The 18,295-nt window shown below is 45.6% G+C and overlaps 1 protein-coding gene across 16 annotated transcripts in view; it reads left to right on the plus strand.

Moving 5' to 3' along the window:
• The window catches only part of LOC148641195 (protein Aster-B-like), a 188,290-nt gene extending 170,900 nt beyond the window's left edge, over positions 1-17,390 (plus strand). For all 16 annotated transcript variants that reach the window (XM_088619621.1, XM_088619612.1, XM_088619614.1 and 13 more), the window contains 11 exons: positions 712-880; positions 2,217-2,388; positions 2,821-2,964; positions 3,697-3,815; positions 3,943-4,085; positions 4,338-4,441; positions 5,390-5,590; positions 6,026-6,116; positions 7,130-7,237; positions 7,815-7,935; positions 8,209-17,390. In XM_088619621.1, the coding sequence (XP_088475747.1) occupies positions 712-880; positions 2,217-2,388; positions 2,821-2,964; positions 3,697-3,815; positions 3,943-4,085; positions 4,338-4,441; positions 5,390-5,590; positions 6,026-6,116; positions 7,130-7,237; positions 7,815-7,935; positions 8,209-8,298 (1,462 nt within the window). In that variant the 3' untranslated portion in view covers positions 8,299-17,390. The remainder of the gene's footprint in view (positions 1-711; positions 881-2,216; positions 2,389-2,820; positions 2,965-3,696; positions 3,816-3,942; positions 4,086-4,337; positions 4,442-5,389; positions 5,591-6,025; positions 6,117-7,129; positions 7,238-7,814; positions 7,936-8,208) is intronic.
• The last annotated feature ends 905 nt before the right edge of the window (positions 17,391-18,295 follow it).

The raw sequence follows: 18,295 nt of genomic DNA on the forward strand, positions 1-18,295 counted from the left end.
CACAAGATAGAGCCTGCCACTCTTAATACACTAGGTCACAAGATAGTCATACATTTCCAAACTCCCATTTCCATAGTTTTTCTAAATCGCTGTTTCCCAATCGTGGTCACACCTGCTGGTTTTAGTTCCAGCCAAACCACAAAAGTTCCACAATCAAACCTAATAATAAAAATAATAAATTTGATCCCAGTTCTTAAACTGTTTTAACAGCAGCATTTTGTAAGTGAAATACAACCCAAAACTTGTAACTTGTGACAAAAGACAAATGTTAAATTGAAGCAGCTCCTTGGATCAATGAAGGCTTTGATTACCTGATTAAGGTGGGAAGGAATGAAATCCAGCAGGTGTGTGGGTCACGAGGACCAGGGTGGAGGACCACTGCTTTAAATGATGTCAGCGGAAGAAAAAGTCAATGTTAATGGTATCTATCAACTATACTGTACAGTGTGTATTAATATTGCCAGCGGGGTTATCACTGAGGGGCAGTCCACTGCAGTATGTCCGTGCTGCCAGCTCCTGACCGGCTGAGCCGATATCACACTTGTGCTACTGGGGGGCAGGGAGGGCCGCAGGCTTGACCTTTGCCCCCGGGCCCCTTGTGTGAAGGCAGGATGGCCGGGGGCTCCTGGCCGCCACCCTCCTGGGTGGGCCGGTGCCTTCCTCGGAGCTGGTAACCTTGACATACAGCTGTTGCCCCTCCCCGTGGTGCAGGTACTGCGAGGAGATCCCGGCCGAGGAGACCGAGGGCAACGACAGCTCCTCCAAGAGCAGCATGGAGGTCAAGCCGGAGGTCAAGCCGGAGGCCAGCCCGCTGCTCCCCAAGAAGTCGGTGACCAACAGCACGCTGACCTCCACGGGTAGCAGCGAGGCCCCCCCCTCGGTGAGGACCACGCCACGCCAGGGGGCAGCACTGGTTTGGCTGCAGGTGCTTCCTCTGTCTCCCTGTGTTTCATAGGAAACAGAGGGGCCACCTGTTTCACTTCTAATAATCAGGGTGCAACATGGAAAAGGCATGGGAGCATACCACCTGCTTTTATTCTGTTAGATACAGCATGGGAGAGCAGTCGTCCCTGGAGATGTAATTGTGTTGACTTGTACTGTATTCAAGGTACTGAAACTCATTGCATTTCTCAGTTATAATGTTTGTTATTGCCTTAGTGTTGACGCAGTGTAAATGTGAGGTTAGCAGTAAGGTTATAGAGCTCAGTTTTTGGGCAGGAATACCAGACGCTGAAATTCGTTTGGCGTGCATGTTAGAGATTTTGACTGTAACGTCCCGCTCCCCGCTTCTTTGAGTAAAAGCAGCTGAGCTTCTGTGTGGTGATGGAGAAGAAGAGTGTTCTGTATGCACTGAGGGCAGAGGGGAAGAGGTCTGTGCTATAGAGGAACTTTTTTATACAGTGCAGGACATCCGTTCTGGGAGAAACCACTGCTGCACGCTACTCTGTTTGTGGCCTTGCACTCCAGTATACTGTTAGCATGTGTCGTGAGATGTGTAATGGCGCTGTCGTCTCAGTTGTCACGCAAAACCTGTTAATTCTAGATCAGGAAGATGCCTGTGCTGAACACTAGTGATTATTAGAGGTATGTCATAGTGGCTCCCCCTTGTGGCAACAAATAATCAAGTAATTCAAAACTGTGATATTTGTGGCACCATAGTTCTCTTAGTAACCATTCAGTATGTAGCTTTACCTTCCTGTGGTCTACCGTTAACAAGATACATGTCCACTGGCTTCTTAATGGACCTCTACTCATTTGCAGGGCAGAAACTCACTTTTTATAGAATCCATCTTCAAACTCCGCAGGTAGGAAGGAGCAAACTTCACCATATTTGTTGTCCATTATACCATAGTTGTACCACATTGGGACTATGAACTATGAAAAGCCTTGATTTCCAACAGGCAAAATGTGTCATTAAGAAAAAGTGGATGACAGGGTAGAACTGTTCATTCAAAATTCAACACAGTGATGTGACTGCAGATTGGTAGATCCAAAAGAGTAGCAACAATGAAAATGGCACAGTGGATATCCAATACATATACTACAGAATAAAAGACCGGAGATTTTCTGCACAGGACATATCCCACACCAGATCAAGCACAGCTAAATCACAGGAAGACTTGGAAAACCAATAACATTGATATTCCACAGCAATATCACCAGGATGAGCCATTCCTGATCATTGATCCTGTCGGATTTCTCGTTCTCTCCCCTAGTTTGATATCCCTGTTGGAGAGGATGACACGGACTACTCTGACCTCCTGCTCCCCCAGCTAAACATCGACAAGAACGAGGGCAGCGCGCCCGTCAACTCGCCCTCGCTGGACTTCAACGACAACGAGGACCTCCCCACCGAGCTGAGCGACTCCTCTGAGACACACGACGAGGGTACGAACAGGGCAGGGGGACGGTCTGCTGAGGTCACAACATCAGAGCGCCCGCATCATCCTCACCGCAGTGCACCCACACGATTCAGTCAAATGGCAAAAATGTTGAAGGAAAATGACAGACTGATTTTAAAGGCTTATTTATGAAGAATTCTGCCATGATCCTGTCTGCGGGGATTATGATTAAATTAGTGTGAGCGGTTGTGATGGCTGGGTATGTCTCAAGGACACAAGGAGAAGAGGGGAGGAATGTGGGAGTCTCTGGTTTGTAGCTTCTTCTGATAAGCTCTTGAAAACTGGCAGCTGTTGATTTTCAGAGGAGTACTCTGACGTCAGAATAGCTTGTTTAATTAGCAGTCTGTAACAGCAGAATACAAAATGAACCTGTGTCCTCTGTCTCTCTCCTGGACTCCACCTGTCCCGTGGTCAACAGGAGAGGTACAGGCCTTCTACGAGGACCTGAACGGACGGCAGTACATCAATGAGGTGTTCAAGTTCAGCGTCGACAAGATGTACGACATCCTCTTCACCGAATCGCAATTCATGAGGGACTTCTTGGAGAAGAGGAGGTTCTCAGGTAACTTCCATCTCTCCGGCAGATTGTTAAAACAGCCTTTTGGCCAATCAGCCCATCACACCAATCAGTAGGTGTTATCATTCACTTTGGTTTCCTATTGGCTGTGCAAGTCCTTGATAAGAAACCAGAGCAAGCAACAGGCACAAGGCAGGATACACCCTAGACAGGATGCCAGTCCATCTCGGATTAATATATACATTTACATAGATATTATTAGTAGAAGTAGTATTAATATTATTATTATTGTTATTAATGTACATATATTCATTTATATTTGTGTCTTAAAAGGAGCATGCAGTCAATATGACACTGTTGTCTTGGTGTTGTGAAAAGATCAGAGCAAATTAATACCCACATTTACTGTATATATATTTATTAAAAGGACAGAAAACCTTAGAAAGAATATGCTGTAATGTGTGGTAGCAGTTATTTATATTCCGATACACTCTTCTTTTGAAGAAACCCCAGTTTGAAAAGCAAAGCTTGCTGTGGCTCTAGAGACCGTGACTGTTGCGGATGGCATCTGTTATCCTGAAGGCTGCCGTTCCAATCAGTCAGTCTCTATTTGATGCCCTGCGGCCGCTTCTAGCACCGCACCCATCTCCTGAACCCGTTCGATTGCCATCAGATCAACCAATTAATCCGTCAATTGAATTAACCCGTACAACGGAGCCGACTAGCGCCAGCGAAATGTTCTCGCTCTGACTGGCGCCTGTCCTTGTCTGGGTTCAGACGTGGTGTACCACCCCTGGAGGAAAGAAGAGGCGGGGAATCAGACCCGAGAGATCATGTACACGATATCCCTGACCAACCCCCTGGCCCCCAAAACCGCCACAGTCACGGAGACGCAGGTGAGCCGCCTGCCTTTTCTCGCAGAAGGGCCGCTCCCGTTCGGAGGGCCGCTAAAGCTGCCGCTCAGACCTTTCCCGTTTCGCGATTCCTCTCCTGACACCTGCTTCTGCGTCTGCCCTGCTCAAGACACTGTACAAAGCCAGCCAGGAAAGCGAGTGCTACGTCATCGACGCCGAGGTCATCACGCACGACGTCCCTTACCACGATTACTTCTACACGCTGAACCGCTACACGCTGACGCGGGTGGCCAAGAACAAGTGCCGGCTAAGGTAAGGGTGAGCCCTCCCCCGCGCTCGGGTCCACTTTTCACAAACACAGCGGGGCTCCGTCTTCGGGCCCGAGCCCTGTGAAAATAGGCTAGAACGACAATACCAGCAGGCGATACACCTCTCCCGCCTCCAAAAGAGTGTCAGTGAAGATTATAATGCTCCAGCGGGGCTAGGGCCCAACTCGGAGAAGACTATGTGCCTCTCTAGAGGAGCTGGACAGAGCCAATAACAAAGCTGTGTGTTTCGATCTAGGGTGTCTACAGAGCTCCGATACAGGAAGCAGCCCTGGGGCCTCGTTAAGGGATTCATAGAGAAGAACTTCTGGAGTGGCCTGGATGACTACTTCAGACATTTAGGTGAGTGGCCGAGCTGCTTTCTGTGTCCATCTGGTGAACCGGCAAAGTTGTGGAATGCAGGGAGGAATGTTTAGGTTTTGCTCGAATGTCTCTGGGAATTTGTACGTAAAGCAGAACGAAGTGTACTTTCGGGCCGAGGCAGTGGATGTATGTGGTGAGTTTGGGATTGGGGCCGGCCTCCCCGCTTTGACGGTATGGGTCAGTCTGGTCACCCTGATGCCCCAGAGTCGTACTGGGTCTGGTCACCCTGCTGCCCCACAGCTGTGATGGAGCGGGTCAGTCTGGTCACCCTGCTGCCCCACAGCTGTGATGGAGCGGGTCAGTCTGGTCACCCTGCTGCCCCACAGCTGTGATGGAGCAGGTCAGTCTGGTCACCCTGCTGTCCCAGAGCCGTACTGGAGCCGGTCAGTCTGGTCACCCTGCTGCCCCACAGCTGTGATGGAGTAGGTCAGTCTGGTCACCCTGCTGCCCCACAGCTGTGATGGAGCGGGTCAGTCTGGTCACCCTGCTGCCCCACAGCTGTGATGGAGCAGGTCAGTCTGGTCACCCTGCTGTCCTAGAGCCGTACTGGAGCCGGTCAGTCTGGTCACCCTGCTGCCCCACAGCTGTGATGGAGTAGGTCAGTCTGGTCACCCTGCTGCCCCACAGCTGTGATGGAGCGGGTCAGTCTGGTCACCCTGCTGCCCCAGAGCTGTGATGGAGCCGGTCAGTCTGGTCACCCTGCTGCCCCAGAGCTGTGATGGAGCGGGTCAGTCTGGTCACCCTGCTGCCCCAGAGCTGTGATGGAGCGGGTCAGTCTGGTCACCCTGCTGCCCCAGAGCTGTGATGGAGCAGGTCAGTCTGGTCACCCTGCTGCCCCAGAGCTGTGATGGAGCCGGTCAGTCTGGTCACCCTGCTGCCCCAGAGCTGTGACAGGGGCTCGCCTGCCTGTGTGTGCTCACCCCACAGAGATCGAGCTGGCCAAGGCTGAGTCCGCGCTCACCGAGCCCCACCGGCAGTCCCCTAAAGAGAAGGCCGCCAAGGCGCCGACAGTGCGGCGGAGGAAGCGGCCGCTCACCCACATCCGCGCGCAGCACCTGGACGAGGCCCTGAGCCCCGTCACCACGCCCACCGACGAAGAGGTCGTCCATCGCATCAAGCATGTGGCAGGTGAGGGCCCGCCTCTGGGGCAAGAGGGGAACACCTGCGAGAGCCAAGAGCACCGTCTGCACCGCCCAGGGGCAAACACAGCCCCAGCAGCCCAGTGAGGGAGTGAGGGGGGGCCACCTGGGCAGGGAAAACTGACACCTGGGCCCCTTGGATAAATGGCTTCCGGAGGGCATGAGGTTCCACAGCTGGGAGAGGAACAGACAGGACAGGCTCTGAGAGGATGAGCCCCTGGGTGTAGAAGAAGAGGCAGGGGGAAGAGGGGTTCAGGACCTCCAGAAAGAGGTAGGGAGGAGCGTGGGAGAGCTCCAGGAGAGCGAGAAGGGGGGATAGGCGACTCTAGGTGTGTTGGATGACACCTGGGGCTCTTTGAAGCATGTTTGCTACCTAAAAAGAAGTCATCACCGACACCAGGGTGCATATTTACCCTCTGTGCAGGCTCCACTCAGACGAGACACATCCCTGAAGAAGTCCCCGGAGGCTTCGCGTTGTACAGCGTTTCAAAGTTACTCCTCATCGTCAGCTTCGTGTGAGTTCCTGCGGTCGTGCGCGTCTTGACCCCAGCTTGAGCAGCATTGTTTCGCCTTGTTTACAACTATCAAATCTGGCTTTTATTTTTTTCTTACATTTCTGGATTTCTAAGGAAAGTGGTACAGTACATAGCTCAGGCGGCTCTACCAGGCTTGTTAGCTGTGTATAAGACAAGTACAGGAAATCGTTTTTCGTGAGTAATTTGCTTGACCCTGGGCAGACACTGCATACAGACAATGAAAAAGAGTGGTCATTGAAGTTGAAGCTGTCTTTATACTTCAGTCAATAATTTATTTGCACGAATGTACAATTTCCTTCATATTTTAATATATAATTAATATATTGTCTTTCTCCTTTTCTTTCATCGCTTTCCATAGGATCTGTTTGAGGTATAAGCCTTTCTGAGTCTCCTCTTTGCCTAATAAAGAGATCAGAGACACATGGTTACTCTCCATCTATTCAGTGCAGGAACCAGATCTCGAACTTTAATATTAGATTTTGCAACTTCAGGATTTTGCAATATTGGCCTCAGTATTTATAAATAAGTTCTGGGTCACAGACTTTGATGCTATACAGGAAAAAACTTTTGTTTAGCTGTCCTATATAACCCACCTAAGCTGCAGCCTATATTCTAACTGCACCTCAGCAGAAACTCCTGTGCCAAGTGTCTAGCTCTGCTGTCTTTCCTTTATTCTCATTTTATTGCATCTAAATCTGAAATGATCCCATGTCCACAGAGTTACAATTTGCTAAAGTTACTGGTAAAGTTTGTGCTGCACATGATCTGTAAGGGAGAGTTACTGTAAAGGTAAAGCAGTAGTTGAACAGATCCTGATTAGCACTCGTCCTAGTGTTAATTTAGGTAAGCAATACCAGGACGAGTGCAAAGCAGGGTCTGTGCAACACCTCCAAAGTTCCTCTGTCTAAAGCGCTTGGATCTGAGGCATCATCCAGAAGCCTTGCCTGTGCTGTCCTGTCAGTGAGCTCTAGCTGCTGTGTGTTCTCCCACAGCCTGGTGCTGCTGGTGTTTCTGAACATGATGCTGTTTTACAAACTGTGGATGCTGGAGTACACCACACAGAGCCTCACCACCTGGCAGGGCCTGCGGCTTCACGAGAGGTATGAAGACAGCGCCCTCTGGTGGGCCCGGGTGAGGGTGGAAACAGCGCCCTCTGGTGGAAAAGATTCAGAAAAAAGATCAGAATCGGTTGGGGTGTTTCCCCTTTCATTATCATAATAATAATTACTTACACTTATATAGCGCTTTTCTGGACACTCCACTCAAAGCCCTTTACAGGTAATGGGGGCTCCCCTCCACCACCACCAATGTGCAGCATCCACCATGAGTTCCTAATGGGAAAACTACACAGTGATGATGTTATGAGGTTTATTAATAAACCTTTTTTAGATCACAATTTAATTAGCAAAGCTAAATATTATTTTTAGATTGTGTAATATTTGGAAACCACAAGCCATTCGTGGTATACATGATTTAGGAATAAAACCATTATTTAACAGGTTGCCATTGATTTTGTAGAACGTTTTAGTTACTGACCCCCCATACACACTTCCTCTGTGCCTGAACGTACAGTATTCAGCTTTAAATTATTTTAACTGTAGTTTTGTGAGGAACAGGCTTGTTATAATGAGATGATACATTTATATATATATATTTACTGTATTTAATCTATTCCAGCAAAATGCCACAGTCTCAGATGGAGTGGGCGCAATTACTGGAATCACAGCAGCGTTACCATGACGCCGAGCTGCAGAAATGGAGGGAAATAATCAAATCGTCGGTCCTGCTTTTAGACCAGGTAAACATGTCCACACACACTAGGGACACTGCCCTGAGCACTGCTGAACACTGACAGGGAACATTACCTGAAGCTTTACTGTTTTTGCAGTTAAGCACCTTGATGTTCAGTTTTTATTTCAATGTATTTTTTTAAATGCAGCTAATGTGCACGTTTTTTTTTTATTTTGTGTTCGGCTGGTTTTCTCTTTTTTAACTTGGCCCTATGTTTTTCACCCCAGCAAAAGTTAGGTGCAGTGAGGTTAAAACTGAAACTGCTTCTCTGTTTTCACAGATGAAGGACTCTCTGTTAAACCTCCAGAAAGGCATTGGTTTGAGGGACTACAGTTCAGAAACGGAAGAGAAAAGGAGTCGGTATCACTGACAAACAATTCATAGGCCGAGAGGGAATGGTGTGCAATATATAACTATACATACTGTATATAAGCGTACAAGTAAAAGGTTAACCAGTACCTGTACTGGAAACAGAGGACAGCGGGACTGTGTCTGACTGCTGCTGCCCATACCTTCACCCTCAACCACAGACAGGAAGCGGAGTGCTGTTTGCACTGAGGCATCATGGGAAGATAGCAGCCACGCTAACCTGGGCCTACACTACTTTTGTTTGTTATTTTTAGTTTTGTCCTTTTCTAGAATGTTGTACCGTCAGCTTTTACTGCGTTATTCCGGGAAGATGGTGGGGAGCAACAAAACCACAGAAAACAACAACAACAAAAATCATTGGCACGCGAAATTCGAAACCCAACCTTTGCTAGGGGCCTTCGAACGTTTCGACGAAGGCGTCCTTGTTCGGGTCCTGTTTGGTCTGAGGCGTCTCGGACTTGGGGAAAAAATCAGGTTCACAAGACAGCGGGACGCTCTTCAGACTAAAGAAAAGGAAAAGGGTTTCTTGCTGTTACTAGTCGTTTGGGATCTCTAGGCTGTTCCGAGCGAACTGTACCCAGAGGCCTGTGCTGCAGTATCCCTTTTATTTTTTTCTCTGTCTATACTGGGACCAGGTAGATTACAGAGCAGCAGTAGACAAACGCACTGATCTTTATTTGTAAGATAGGAATGTTGATATATACAGTATATGTATGATATATATATATTTTTTTGTTTATTTCTATAGAAATATCTTTGCTGTCAGGGCTCATTTTTACCAGGCTTCCATGGGGAAAAAAAAACAGGGCAGGTTTCCCTGTTAGAAATGTGCCATGGTGTTATGTTTATATGTTTATAATACAATAAGAATAGGGTTTCTTATATTGACCTCAGATCATCTGGAACTGCGTAATGCTAAAGGGACACAAGCCGAAGAAGAAGCCCGCGTGCCTGTCTGTGGCTGTGGCGGTCAGGGGCAGAGGTGCACGGTGTCGGTTTTGCCCCCTCTCAGCAAGAATGTAAGACTCCCCCCTTCCACCTTACCCTGCCCTGCCCCCCCCTCCCCTCCCCCCAGGGTCAGCTCCCAAGTCGAAAACCCATCGCACCCTCCAAGCACCAGGTGGCTCTTTGAAGGCGAATGTATCCTGAAGCCGGCGCCGTGACCCGCGGGGCCTCCGGGGCTGCTGCAGTTAGCGTTGGGCCTGCTCTCTCGGTCTGATTAGGGGGCGCCTGGGGCACGGCGCTCTCACTGGCACCCCCGAGTCTTGGCAGTGGCTGGAGTTCGTCCCCGTTTCTTAAATGATCTCATTCCACTCTCTGCCTGGCAGTAGCGCGGGGTCTCAGAGCCTGGTCCGGCCACAAACCCCAACAACCGGAGAAGCAGAAAGAAAGAAACGCCCGATGTGACGGGCGCGGTGGGGGGAGGCCACGCTGACCAAGAGATCTCGCAGCACGAGCAAATTCTTTAGCCGATTCCCTTGCAGTAGATTGTGCATCTGAATGTAGGAAGTGAAACAGAGGCCGGGAAGAAGAATGTACCCTTGGGCTGGTGTCCAGGTCACCCTCAGGGACCACAGCTCATCCGTGGGACCTCTGACGCAGCCGACGGACCTGCGGTTAGATACAGGGGCTGGACTTGGCCATCCGTTTCCCTTGGCGAAAGGTATTTGAGGGCTTAATCCTAATCTATCTGTGATATGAGCAACTGAAGTGTGGGGAAAGAGCCGAGAGCTCAGAAATGAAGGCCACTCAGAGGGCATGCCTGGCTGGACCAGGTCATCTGAGTGACCGCTTTCCCCCGACACCAGGGAGCGCGCACCGCACGTGACAAGACCAGATCACCCCCCGATAACTATTCACGAAACAAATCTTTGACTTGGAAAAGGAATACTGCAGCTGGACTACTAGGGGCGAGCTTAATGTCAATTACGAAAGTGTTTGAAAAATAAACTGTGAATATCTATATTGAACATGCTTGAAGATGGGAAAAATATATATATATAGAGAAAATATATTCAGAACTATGATGCAATTACCAGTATTTATTATTAATTTATGTACAGTATATAGCTGTTGTAGGTCGAAGATTGTGTAGGAACCAAAAGAGGGGGAAAGAGTAATGTGTATTTTCCCGGTTTGTCTGTTGGTGTGTTGAGGCCTGCCAGTGACATGCAGAATGCATTAACAATTCATTATCTCAGTCTGTTCAGCTCAAAACCCACAATGTGTGGATCCATGTGCGCTTAACCTTCTGGAAGTGGCACCCACCTCACTGAGTACAGCTCAGTTTGTGAGCAGCAGCAGATGGCTGGATTGAAAACAACTGCCCGACACTAAAAAAAAAAAAACACCTGAAACTTGCCTCTGTGTCCCAAGCATTAGGATGTGACCTGAATATTGCGATAGGATGAAGTCAGATGCTGCGGTGCATTTTTTTTTCCTGCACAACGCAGGAAAAACAACTACTGCGGTTGCAAAGATCTTTCTCAACCATCTGCGCGCTCAGCTTACATGAAGTCTGGCCACAAGGCTGCAGTGTGAACATTGTAGTATAAGACAAATTGAACTGGATGATGACCAAACAAAGTAATGGTTAATTACTATGATGACTGGCTCCTCTGGAAATAAAAAAAAAGTGATCTCTGCTATTTAACAAACTTTAAAGTATTTTTCTACCTGTAAAAATCTTAATATCTGAAAACCTGTCATACTATGTATACAGAACACATAGTAAGTGTAGGAAATGTACAGTATGCAGAATTTTTTGGACCAAAAGTAATATACACACCAAGAATGCATGTACTGTACAAAACTAAAAGGACAAATATTGACAGAATCACTAGTGGATATAAAGAAAAGAATCTAGCTAGTTTACAAGATAGTTTACTATTATAAAGCAAAGATTCAGAAAAATCCTAATTCAGATCCATGAGCTGTCTGACCAAAACTGGGATTGTGGCCTGTTGTAAGCTGTATCATCTGTCAGGCATCTGTTCAGCTTCACATGACGTGCTGATGTTGGACAGCTGGTTCAGTGTAAATTATATGGAACTGTGGTGCCACCAAGAGAGCACTACTGTATTATCTGTTCCCTTTAAAATGCACTGGTTTGATAAAATCTTCACTACCATAGCAGTGAAAACAGCCTTGCAATCTTTTTATTCAATTTTTTTATTTTTCTTAGGCACGTGCTTGATGTCTTTTTATCTAAGCAGCCACGTAGTGTTGTATCCAATGAATTAATATTTAATAGCTGAATTCTGCAGTGCTGAAAGATCTTACAGACCGCTTTTAAAAATGTTTTTTACACTTTAACTATACAGGACAACAACAACAAAAAGAAGCACATGGAACTACTAGTACTGTCATGTGTTTTAATAGCAGTATTCCTACAAAGCCAGTTAATATGTTCTGTGCTGTCACCTTGCTAAATCAAACCTCCTGTAAATGGTGTAAAATCTACATTTCCCCCTGTATAATCAGAAGACCTCCTGGGAAAAACTAAGGTTGCTGCTGGAAGAGTTGTTAGTGGGACCAGCAGGGGACGCTCACCCTGCAGCCTAAGTGGGTCCTAATGCCCCAGTATAGCGACAGGGACACTATGCTGTAAAAAGACACTGTCCTTCGGATGAGATGTAAAACCGAGGTCCCGACTCTCTGTGGTCATTAAAATGCCAGGCAGTATCTTGAAAAGAGTAGGGGTGTAACCCCCGTGTCCTGGCCAAAATATCCCATTGGCCCTTACCAATCATGGCCTCCTAATAACCCCCATCTATGAATTGGCTTCATTACTCTGCTCTCCTTCCCACTGAGAGCTGGTGTGTGGGGAGAGTACTGGTGCATCATCCAGGTGGGGCTGCACACTGGTGGTTGTGGAGGGGAGTCCCTATTATCTGTAAAAGCACCATATAAGTGTAAGCAATTATTATTATTATTTTGAAATGATTACCATAGTTTATTGTACATCAGATGAATCCTGCATCAGATTTCAAGTATCTATAAAGGTTCACTTTTCTACTCAGTAGGCTTTGCTTTGAACTTCCCAAACACTTCAGAACCAAATGTTTGTGCTAGAGTTTACAAAATATTTAAGGAAAGAGGAAACCAAAGACTGCGATTGGAGAAGTTCATTTAGCAAAGAAAAACTGAGTTTACAGAGAACTGGTAAAAACTACCAACAAAAAACTCACACACGAGAGAGAATGGCTATATACATCAGAAAGTAATCATACAAGAAAAGAAGTGCAGACGTGATTGTTGCTTTGTACCTAAATTATTCTGTATTTGGTCATAGCAGGCTGCAGATCACAAATGTGTGTAGAGGAGATTTTGCACTCTTCATTCCTGGGACTGCAGGGAATGGGTCTCTTGAACCCCCAGTCTTCCAATCCACTCGAGTGCAGGATCCTCAAGTAACCAGCTTCTCAGTTCCTTCAGCCATACCATTAAGTAGCAGGATCCGTATAACTGCTGAGGAAGCAGCAGCGCCGAAGATCCTGCACTGGAGTGAACTGGAGGCATCGCAGTGCGAGGCCCCCTGCTGTTGACTGACAGCACTGCAGTCTATGGTGTAGGACAGGTGGGATAGAACGGGTGAGACAGTATCCCTTTGGTGACAACAGACAAGCATCACCAGCCACTACAACCTCGTGCATTTCTGCATGTTAATGATGTCGAAAGGGGGATGTGAAGCTTATTAAATTGTCAACACCGTGAGCTTTATGTATAGCTGCAGACAAAAGCATCGACAGCCTGTATATGAAACAGGTTATTTCACTAGTACATCTCGGCCACCACTTGCAAGGGTGATTGAATATTTAGTCATCTAAGAACAGGCTTGACTGACCGGTATGTGTAGCTCAAAGAACAAGTGTTACCCTTGATAAACTAGTGAAATTAAGCAAGGTGCCCGCACTTAAGAGTTTTTTATGCATTTGTTTTCCTTTCTAATGAAATCTTCCATATGAAAATGAAAGATTTGGTGATTAGTAGCAGTATCTTCAGAGTATCTTTTTTAAAAAGCCTTTATGTAGAAAGATGGGTGTTTCAAGAGAACACTACTGTATTCAGTCTTGAACTGCAAAACTGACTTAAATTCAACAGGTCTGGTTCCACCAAGTCTGTCCCTACTGTTGGTGGTCACGACAAAGTTCTTGTTTCTCCCAGATGCAGAAATTTCTTTCCACATGGAGTGCAAGTGCTGAATGTACCCCGAATGACAAAGCAAAAAAAAAAAACAAGCTGCACTTTAGCAACCTTTCCGAAAGAGAACTGAACCTCCCAAGACAATAATTTCCAGGCTCCTGATTTATTAAGCTCCTGGAGCAGGAGAATTGACAATGTTCCAACTCCATTAGGGCACTCTGTGTTATTATTGGGGGTGAGGATTTAAGGGGTTTTATCGATTTAAGAATCAAATGATGGAAAACGGTTTATGCATTTTATCCAAAAATATAAAATCCATTAAATGAGGTTATTTTATAAATTAGTATTAATAAATAAAGTTTTAAATGTTTACGCTGCATCGGTGCAGCCACACCATGGAGGCTACAGACTTGACTGCACGCAGAGAGCTGATGGGCAGTTATGGCCTGCACTTGAAAATAGCACATAGAATTCATCGACTGAAAATCGAACGACTGTGCTGGATACAAAATCTGTTTTTAGGATCCGTATTCTGTCAGGACAGTGCAACAGCAGAATGTACTGTACTGTCTATTATGAGGTTGTCATTGGGCCAGGTTTTCACTTTATATTTCTTTATGGTAAATTGTGTTTTCAAAATAAAAAAAACACCTCATCCATTGTTCTTGTCCTATAAAGGACAAAGCTTACACAAATATCCAGACTCACGTGTTACATGTGGGAGTATTCAGTTTGTCTGTTTTCAGAGCTTTCTAACCACTGTTTTGCTGCCTTGCTGTGGTACTGTACATTTTGATTCCCCAGTTTGAAGTGAATATGGTTCGGGCATGCTCCTGAGCTGAGATCCATAATTTCCGTGTACTCTACTGGCAAAATATGGACTGTACTGTGAACCATATTCACTTCAAACTTGGGCATCAAAATGTTCACACTCCTTTAAAAGGAGTGGATTGGAAACACGTCCTTCAAAGCCTTTTCAAAGCCCAATTTGGCTTCGTCATCCTGAAAGATGATGGTCAATGCGTGCTTCATCGTCAGACATCTCTCAACTCCTTTGTAAAACGAGAAGAATTCTCTCTGGAGTATTCTTTTTTTCCCTCGATTTGTTACATGGCATTGTTGCACAACAGAAAATCAGGACGGGCATATTTCACAGCCATTATGCTACTGGAGGATTTGGCTGCGTTAAAAAAAAACGCATTAAAAATGCAGTTTGTATTGGTTAGTCTTCACTTAACGCAGTGCTGCTGTTGAAAGCTGCGATTGCTGCCAAAGCCCTGAAAGAACATACACTGGTCACAGGAGAGGTTGAGAACCTGTTAGTCTCTGTCCCCTCTATAATCCCATTACCAAACTCTCTTCTAAGCCTTCCTTTCCTAATGTTGGTACTCTTCCATTATCTAAAGCAAGATCAAAAAGGACCAATTATAACGCATAACCGCAGAAGGAAGAGCACTGATAAGAGTGCTGCGATTCCCTTTCAGTGTCACGAAGGCTGGCTTCACTCTTCTGGTCAGGCAGCAGCTTTCCTCCAGTTCACTCCTGCTGCTGAGCAAAGGAAAGTTTTCTGGCAACTCCCTGTACAGCTTAGGTACCACAAAACATGACTGTTCTCAGTGTAATTTTCTGCCTTTGAAGTATCCCTCTCATATGCAATTGATGTATTTATTGAAGGTTTTTTTTAAGATGAGTTGGTTCTGACCTAGTGGTGCATGCTTGTTTTAGCACGGAACGTAGTGGGGTGTCTATACTGTACTTCCTATGGCCAAGTGCTAATGGGAGCCTTAGCCACCGAGTTTCAAATCCAAATGTATGTTGTGTACTCCAGTCTTTCTAGATAAAGTAGTGGGCACACCTCCATGCAAACTGTATTGTTGTTTTTGGAAACACTGCGTTGTATACTGTGCATAAAGGCCTAGAAGGAAGGAAAAAAGCTACCTTTAGTATTTCTCAGTACTGTACTTCAGTTAATCTGTAACACTGTTGGCAATGAATTGTTAATATCTTGAAGCATGCTTTTGGCTTGGAATTGTATGCAGTGTTTGGTGTGAGCAGCTTAAGTGCAAAATAGTATTGATCTTGTCATGGGTGCAGGACTGAAATGAAATTCTTCCCTTGGGCTTATGGCTACATTTCTGAATCCCAGTGGTTGGATATATTTCTGTTTTATAGAAATTATTGCAAAGATGATCAGGCACTTGTTGAATCAAGTAGAATAAAATCTTTATAAAAGATATTGAGGGAACGCCTGCTCTGTGTGTTTTTTTTTAGAATACAGTAGTGTCAGCAGTATCTTTATTAATGTGATTACATAGGCTCCTTTATGCTATTATGACTGGAAACCACACTTGACTCAGTAAGTGATCACAACGTCTGCCTTCATGGTAATTAAAACATTCACTACATGCTGCTAGAAATCAGCAAAAGAGCTCGGCACTTTGTCACGGGATTCAGGTGACAGGTTGCCCAGCTGGATTCAGATCCTTACTGAGTGAAGACCATGTTGGCTTTGTTTTATTCATTCAGCCTTTCCATGCATTTGTTAAGGGTGTAATAATGTGAAAAACCACAGCGCAGAGCTTGGGCTGCACTGTTCTACATTTTTGTTTTCCCTCCCTCCTGCATGTGGCAGGGTCTCCCAGGGCTTGGAAATGAGCTCTCTTTAGCCCAACATCTGTTCCCCGCCATGCTTCACTGGGCTGCCCAAACTTTGGGAATCAGAAGGGATCGGGAGCCCCATGTACTGTAGCTCTTCCCAGCGTGCAACTAAATTAAACCTGTTCTCTTCACTGAGACAAGATCATCTTTCGCATTGCAACTCAAGTCAAAAAAGTCTAGACAAGTACATCTCATTATAATTAGAGTTTAGGTCTATGGAGCTTGAAATAAAGGTGATTTCTTACATTGTGTTCTTTATATTATTGAGTATTTGGAAATCAGCCCCCATTGCATTGTGCTGAAACACTCTCAGCTAAACTGCCAGCTTTACAGTAGCTGTTAAATTGATTTATTGTTAGATATTACATTTTTTCTTAATGCTATAATTTCATGGGCAGTTCCTCAGCCCAAATCCATCCTTCATCATCTAACCCTGATGAGTATTGTCCAGTTTTGTGCAACACCTGCTGGATTCCAACGACAAACTTAATTTTTTTCCCCACCAGGTAGCTGTAGAGCGACACCCATTGAACACTTTCCACAGAAGCCAGTGATCGGTTGAGGTGTTTTTGGAATTTGTTAATAAAAATGAAGAAATTCAAGTAAAGCTGAACAGCATTTACAGTCACTTGTTTGAAAAACTAACCTTTGAAAATATTTGAGTAGAACAGAATTAAATATTGGATTAAGACCAGCTCAAACGGTTACTGAATTAGGTCTGAACTGGACAAGATAAAGCCAATGTTAGACATTGATTTGAAGTTTGAGGGCAGTGTTAATTTGGGTTACCACTGTATACATTTGTGGTGTGAGGGGAGATAGGGAGCTCCAGTATTATTTCCAGATGTACTGTATCAAAGAATTCAAGGACTCCAGACAGCCTTCTGCTGAAAATGCTCCTGAATCTGAAGCCACCAGTTATTTAGCCTGCGGACACTGAATGACACAAGCAAATGTAAATGTATAAAAGTACATCTAAGAAAAGATTTTAAAAAGTGTGTACTTTAAGAGTGTCATGGCATTATCTAACTGATGTATGTGCATTAAGGATCTGATATGTTTTTTAGACTTGTTTTGATCTCTATATATAAAAATCTCAAATATATTTATAAATATATGCTGTATGTATACAGAATGTATATTTACAGTATATATACACAGCTGAAAAACTTTGCGCTGTGCGCAGGGTTAGGTATATACTGATAACTTTGCCTACTAGAGACTACGATACAATGGCTATCCAGTTCATGTGAAGTAGAGAATGGAGGTATGAATAAAGTATTGAACAAACTCTTACGGTGCCCTGTTGTTGGTTCTCTTTCATTTTTTCTGCCCAACTAAACATATCCATGTATACATCGTCCATAATGGCCTGAACACAAATTGTCATGAAGTGCTTCAAAAGGCCAGTCATGGGCCACATTAAGTCCAGACTCACCACCTCTCTGGACCCCCTCCAGTTTGCATATAGTTCCAACCGGCCTACCAATGATGCCATATCCCTCACCCTTCACCTTGCTCTGTCCCATCTGGATAAGAGGGACACTTATGTAAGAATGCTGTTCATTGACTTCAGTTCAGCATTCAACACAATCACCATGAACCTTAACACCTCCCTCTGTAACTGGATCCTGGACTTTCTGACCAAGAGACCTCAGACAGTCCGGATTGGAAACAACGATACTGAACACCGGAACCCCCCAGGGCTGTGTGCTCAGCCTGCTCCTGTTCACGCTGATGACTCATGACTGCCCTGCTAAGCACAGTGCAATTTACATCATCAGGTTTGCTGATGACACGACAGTGGTGGGCCTCATTGGTAACAATGTTGAGGCCCCATACAGAGAGGAGGTGGAGCAACTAGCGGCCTGGTGCTTAAACAACAATCCGTCCCTGAATGTCGATAAGACAAAAGAGATGACAATGGACTTCAGGAGGGCCTGCGCTGATCACTCCCCACTGCACATCAACGGCTCCCCTATGGAGACAGCTAGAAGTGCTAAGTTTCTTGGTGTGCATATCACAGATGACCTCACTTGGACCATCAACACCACCTCCCTGGCTGAAAAAGCACAACATCTTCACTCCCTGCAGCGAGTGAGAAGGGCAAACCTCCCCCCCCCCATACTATCCACATTCTATAGCGGTACCATTGAGAGCATCTTGGCAAACTGCATCATTGTTTGGTCTGGGAA

This window comes from Lepisosteus platostomus, chromosome 25 (genome assembly GCF_059453375.1).
Source record: "Lepisosteus platostomus isolate fLepPlt1 chromosome 25, fLepPlt1.hap1, whole genome shotgun sequence".
NCBI classification, from domain to species: Eukaryota; Metazoa; Chordata; class Actinopteri; order Semionotiformes; family Lepisosteidae; genus Lepisosteus; species Lepisosteus platostomus.